Genomic DNA, 6,959 nt, shown 5'->3' with positions numbered 1-6,959 from the left:
TTTCCTTGCTTGTCGTAGAACTGCTGCTTTGTTTGACCTTCCTAGTTCTCTCATGTTCTTTCACATTAATTCACATCTGATTATTACAGATTGTGGGACATCTAAACATGTTTCAAAGGTAAACCCTAAAAAATGTAAAACACAAAAACATGTGTTTGAGTTTATCAGCCTGTGTATGTTTAGCAAAATGAATGAGATCAAATGTCTGTTAGCTCCACCTCCTGATGACACAACTGAAAACAGAAGTAAGGTTTCTTTACATTGTTCATTTGGATACGAATGGGCAGCATATTTTTATTTTATCTTTAAACTGGAATAGACTTTTCAGAATGATAATTCAAAGATGAAAACAGGGAGTGACCACATGGAGTAAGTCATCACTTTTCTTTTTGAAGGACTGCTACTTTAGTTAGTCTGTTTTCAAAGAGAAAGTAAATCAGTGTGTCTGTCATCAGCAAAATGTAGTTGAAGAGGGAAGTCAAAACAGGATTTCAGTCCATATTTGTTGGTGATGTGTCTTAGTTTGGTCAAAGGTAATGTGTAATTATATTCAGTTTGTGTCTGAACCAGATATGGTGTGTCTCTGTAGTCTTTATAGTTTAAGTCTTGATGCAGGAAGTGTATTTCCATGATGTGTTTACAGGTTTAAGCAGAGAGAGTAAAGGACTGGACTAAGCCTCTAAAATGAGTCTCTCTGGGTAGAGAGAAAAGGGCACTGCCTCATAAATGAGTCTCTCTGGGTAGAGACAAAAGGGCACTGCCTCATCAATGAGTCTCTCTGGGTAGAGAGAAAAGGGCACTGCCTCATCAATGAGTCTCTCTGGGTAGAGAGAAAAGGGCTCTGCCTCATAAATGAGTCTCTCTGGGTAGAGAGAAAACGGCACTGCCTTAAAAATGAGTCTCTGTGTGGAGAGAGGTGAAGTGGGCCCTGCCTCCAGTTTGAGCCTGTCTTGTAAACAAAAATACAAAGCTAAAAGGTCAGATTATAATTTATAATAAGAACGTTTTGATACTGACACTATAATAAATATTTTATGATATGATATATACACTAAAACAATATTGTGATGATATAATATTAACACTGTAATAATTAATTGTATGACATCCCTAAGTGAAACAGAGTCTTTTTTAACCCTGGGGTAATTATTCAAAATAGTTATTATCCTCTATTAATGCCCAATATGGATTATTTACCCACTGAGCATTTAACACAGCAGGAAGACATTAACACTATAATGCAATGTTGTATTTCCCCATCTGAGGTCAGAGTGAAGTAATATTTGTTGTTGTCTGTTGTCCTTTTCTCCTACAGTTGAAAACCTTTGGCCAGTTCATTGGTTGTCCAGGTTAAATAATCATGAATAGTAAATTAAATAAATGTAAATTAAGTACCATTCTAAGAATGTATGTTTCCCGTTATAGTAGGTGAGAGATGTAATGTTGGTCTCTAATGTGTTGAAGCCTAATCTATCAGGAGAGACCAGCCTCCTCTGTACCCAGCTGTGTGTCCATGGAGAGTGACTGGTCTATGGGACGACCTACGAAGTTCAAAGAGAGAATCTTTTCAACTGAACAAAGGTAAGAACTTGTGAGTCATGATCAGTAAGTACGCAACAATATCTCTTACTTGGATCCCCATTAGTTGATAACAATATTGTTTACATGTTATGTCATTTAGTAGAAACTCTCATCATATATTCCAGAAGACATTACAACTTCTGAATTCATTCATTTGGATATTTGATCCAAATGACCTAGGAGGCACTGTTCAAAGTTGTCAACTCTGATAACATTACTAACCTACATTAACTATTTATGTTTAATGACTTTAGTAAAAAGGGCCTTTGGTATGTGTTTTTACAGTACTAGCATAAATTCGCAGAGGACGTCTACTGGGAATGATTTAATTATTTCTTCAATTATTTTTAGTCACTTGGGTGCTGTTCACACATATGTAGTATTATTTCACCCTTAGTACAGAAAACACACATGTCCAAGCACATCCGACATTGACTGAGTGCAACAAACCAGATCAAATATCAGCGTGCTACATAGAAAGACGTGTTTCACATTGAAATACATGTTCATACAATGTAAATGTACACATGTTGAGAGGATTTTCTTAACTATTTTTACATTTCTCGTTGCTTTGGTGTTATTATCAACAGTAGGGTGCAGTGTTTCAACGCTCTTATTACAAACTGATCATACATTTAACCAGTAAATCTTGAATTTGAAACAACTGATTTTGCTTTCATTTGGTTTGTAATGCTGTAAGAGCTGTAGGAGGGTCACATGCACGTGGGGATGGTGGTCATTGACCTTCCACCTCCATAAGGAAAAGGAGACTATTGGGCAGGTCAAGGCCAAAATCATTCCTGAATCACCTCTGAATGATGGAACCCTATATAAATCACATAAGAGAGGGATATGATATTGTTTGTTTGTGTAAACATGTCTGATTTATGGCTTTTGTTGTGTGACTGGATGTAAAAGGTGATTATGGGATTAATAATTGATCGTTTATGTCAAAAAGGTTAAAAGGGGTCATTTCCGGACTTCCCAGGTGTCTTTTAGGGAGGGGTGGTTTTTATGAGGTTGACCCAGGATGTTTGGGTAATAAAAGTGATTTATGTATATACTTTCATAGGTGTATGATGTTTTTAAATGTGTTTCTCATGGGAGGGAGATGAGCCTGGGAAAGGTATGGAGGCTGGTCAAACTGTCTGCTCATGGGTAAGGGAAGGGGGGCTGGTCAAACTGTCTGCTCATGGGTAAGGGAAGGGGGGCTGGTCAAGCTGTCTGCTCATGGGTAAGGGAAGGGGGGCTGGTCAAACTGTCTGCTCATGGGTAAGGGAAGGGGGGCTGGTCAAACTGTCTGCTCATGGGTAAGGGAAGGGGGGCTGGTCAAACTGTCTGCTCATGGGTAAGGGAAGGGGGGCTGGTCAAACTGTCTGCTCATGGGTAAGGGAAGGGGGGCTGGTCAAGGGGGGTCAGGGTGATGGGTAGGTCAAGGGAAGGGAGGGGTTTGGTTTTAGGGTCTTGGGGCAGGGTGTGTGTGTGTGTGTGTGTCGTAAATAAGGTGTTTTCTCTTGATCAAAGATGGACTTCAAATGTTTCATTTCCATTAGATTTTTAAGATCTTTGCTTCAACTAACAGACAATAAAGTCTTGGGTACTGAGCGATACACTGGTGGTAGTCCTGACTTATGAAGTAGGACATAGAATGGAAGATAAAAACGTGGAAGACTGTGTTCAGAATTATTTGATGCACCAAAGAAGCGCTTCCTCAATCAGTATAGAACTCAAGTGTCGTCCTTTAAGCTGTTGAGGGATCAACACGACTTGCCTGATGGGAATATGCTTGGGTTCATTTTTAGGGGTGATTACCCTGCCTCTAAAGTGAAGCTGTACAGTTTATTTACAGGAACTGAATATATAGATGCAACATTTGGCGTGGAGTACGACTGGGAAGTATTACATCATGTAGTTCAATAGAAAACCAGGTAACTGATTGTTCACATACTGATTCAGAAAGATCTTTAATTGGTACCTGGGTTTCTATTGAGCTGGTTAAGGCTGTTGAGAAAGGTTATCGCATTGTGAAAATATTTGAAGTCTGGGATTTCACCAGATATTTGAAGTCTGGGATTTCACTTGCCAGTGTGGCAGTGTGGCAATCCCAATCATAACTAGTCTAATCTCATCCAGGAGTGGGTACTGATTTCATGATGCTAAATAAAATGTATTTAGTGCCTCAACATCAGTTGGATACGCTTAAACAACAAGGCCCAGAATGCATTTGACCTTCAAGACTACGCAGTTGTTTTTAGTCCTAAACCCATAACTCTTGGGACTGCAGGATGCGTATTCTGTAATATGGTCACCATCTTCAAACTCATTTGTTAAACCACCCAAATAAACACTCAGAGGGGGTTTCCATTCACCTGCCTTGCTAACATAGACCACAGAGTCTATGTCATGGTAAAGAACCCGCCTCTGCAGCTTGTCCATCAGATTGTACATTTCAAGACGTCCGTAGGCTGTCGTAAGAGCAGCAATCAGTACGTTCACGTTGCCGGGGGATCTAAGGTCATTTTATTTATACCTCCACTGTACCAGAGCAACACTTCTTCTTGCCTTATTGACTAGCATTCAAAAATCAAAAATAATAGAAATATTATTATTATTATTTTTTCAAATCGATTTGAAAAAAATAACTCTGTGAATTGTTCAGGGTCTTTAACAAAGGTTATTACGTTCCCAAAAAAATATTCAAAAAAAGTTTTGAAACACTTATTTTTGCCTTATTGACTTGTATTATTTGTAGGATCCAAACATGCCCTCTTTATCCTAATAATCCTGTGAATGTACCTGTCTTTTGTTTTTTCTGATGGTTTCTCTTTTAACAATGACTGAATATAACATTTGTGGGGCTTCTCAACGTCTTCCAAAAACCCCTTACATTTAGGACAATACTTTATGGCACACTTGTGTGGTTTGGGGTTATTGATTTTTAGGTTATAATTGATATGACATAGCAGACATTTCTTGTTGATGTCACACCAGCTGGCAAAATTAGCTGCCACTGGATGCCACGAGGCAAGCTTATGTTTTTCATGGCAGTAAGCTGAGCGGCATGTGCAGTTACAATCATGACACTTTGTGAATTGCTGGGGCTGATATGGACAGTCTGCATCATTACATATGGCACAGTTGTATTTACATGAGTGGTCGCTAGGTCTAGTATAACCTATGTGACACGCGGTACACTCATAGGTTGTGCCCATGAAACGCTTAATGTTGATAATGCCATTATAATGATTGTGTTGTACAAACAAATACAGCATCTGTGGATGAGGGCTGGGGCTGTTCTGGAATGTCTGGGTGGATGAGGGCTGAGGCTGTTCTGGAATGTCTGGGTGGATGAATCACACCTATTAGGATACAGGACCACAATGTTGATGCCTAGCAAGCATTCATATTTGATTATATCAGAAAAAGCGACAGGTTGATGAATGGATAAACCTACGGCCCTCGGAATATCATGTGCTTTCTGTAAGCCTTGAAAATCATTAAACATGGATTGAGCAAATGGGCTAAACTAATGGCAAACACAAACTGTTGTCTGAATTCTGAGGGATAATGAGATGGGTCTTTTTACTGTTTATTGTCTCAGATTTCAAAAGTGTTTCACCTTTCCTCTTCCCCAAACCATGTGGGTTCCTGACAATCTGAACTAACAATTCTAGGGTTTTATCAGCTAAGATTGATAGATTCCACTGTACAAGACTATCTACTATATCCAGAATTGTATCAATGTTTGCATTTCCATTTTCCAAAACATGAGAAGTACTGTTCAAATTGCAATATACAGTGGGGAGAACAAGTATTTGACACACTGCCGATTTTGCAGGTTTAACCACTTACAAAGCATTTTGGCCCACTCCTCCATACAGACCTTCTCCAGATCCTTCAGGTTTCAGGGCTGTCGCTGGGCAATACCGACTTTCAGCTCCCTCCAAAGATTTTCTTATTGGGTTCAAGTCTGGAGATTGGCTAGGCCACTCCTGGACCTTGAGATTCTTCTTACGGAGCCACTCCTTAGTTGCCCTGTGTTTCGGGTCGTTGTCATGCTGGAAGACCCAGCCACAACCCATCTTCAGTGCTCTTACTGAGGGAGGGAGGTTGTTGGCCAAGATCTCATGATACATGGCCCCATTCAGTTGTTGACAAATAACATCTGCTGTGTTTGAAATGCCTAACATTGTTAATAGTTATTGATGGGCACTATCCACAGATGCTATTTGTGAAGTTTCTTGGAAATAGGATGAACAGCATAATACTACTTCTCAAAGGTAGCTTTTTCAGAAAATTCAAAACAGTGGAAAATATAATCAGGTGGAAATGAAAACAGCCATTTGCAAAGTTGTACAGCACCTGTTTCCACATCATATTACACTAGTTTAAGGTCTATACCACAATCGGTGCAAAAGTGATGAGCATTTGAAAATATCATCGTTGGCAGGTAGGTGGCGCTAGAAGCATTGGCCTATAGAGCGAGGCGAGGTGAAGCAGTCCAGAGTCACTGTGGCAACTTGATCTGATCGTGTTAAACGTGTAGCTGTTAGCACCCTTTGGAACTTTTATGTCTATTGACCAGATGGGGAGTGTGCCATTCATAGGTCTTTCATGAGCTGACCTGGGAAATACACTGACTGGCCCAAAAAAAGTTACACACTATATTTAATTGGACCGCCTTTAGCTTTGATTACGGCATGAATTCGCAGTGACAATTTCTCACCTACATTAGGCAATGTCAAATCATTTATTTCCGTCCAGAGTTGTATACATTTTTGGCTGAGATCTTGTATTGACAACTGGAGAGGCAAACCACTCCTAAAGACTTACTATGGGGCAAGTCAAAAAATACATTGATTTGATAACTTGGTCATTCAGTATATTCAGGTACTCAGCAGATTTCATTTTATTGCCACATCAGTTGCTGAGTTTAGACCTAACCAAATGAAGCAACCCCAGATCACAATACTGCCTCCAGAGGCTTGTAGAGTGGGCAGTATGCATGATGGGTTTATTTTTTCATGCACTTCCCTTCTTACCCGGACACGCCCATTGCTCTGGAATAGGGTCAGCCTGGACTCATTAGACCGTATTACCTTTCTTCACTGCTCCAGAGTCCAACTCTGATGGTTTAAAGTAGATGGTTCACACTATTCTTCCAGGTTTTTAATAATGTGTTTGACAGTTCTTAACCCAATTCCAGTACTTTCAGCAATCTCCTTAGTGGTTTTCTTTGCTTGATGCAAGCCAATCATTTCAACCTTCTGAAACACAGTAACATCTTTACTTCTGACATGGTTGTTTAATAAATGGGAAGCTACTCGCTGCTTAAATTAGGGTGACAATTATTGTAACCAGCTGAAACATGTTAATCA

At 39.7% G+C, this 6,959-nt stretch overlaps 1 protein-coding gene across 1 annotated transcript in view; it reads left to right on the top strand.

Annotated features, from left to right (window-relative positions):
- Window positions 1-285: 285 nt before the first annotated feature.
- LOC117595276 (NLR family CARD domain-containing protein 3-like) overlaps window positions 286-6,959 on the top strand; it is a gene marked incomplete at its 3' end in the record, with an annotated part of 74,932 nt that continues 68,258 nt past the window's right edge. The window contains exons 1-2 of the mRNA XM_034295441.1: window positions 286-369; window positions 1,465-1,581. Coding sequence (XP_034151332.1) covers window positions 344-369; window positions 1,465-1,581 — 143 coding nt within the window. The remainder of the gene's footprint in view (window positions 370-1,464; window positions 1,582-6,959) is intronic.

This window comes from Esox lucius, chromosome 11 (genome assembly GCF_011004845.1).
Source record: "Esox lucius isolate fEsoLuc1 chromosome 11, fEsoLuc1.pri, whole genome shotgun sequence".
Classification (NCBI taxonomy): Eukaryota; Metazoa; Chordata; class Actinopteri; order Esociformes; family Esocidae; genus Esox; species Esox lucius.
This window is presented reverse-complemented; position numbering and strand designations above follow the sequence as displayed.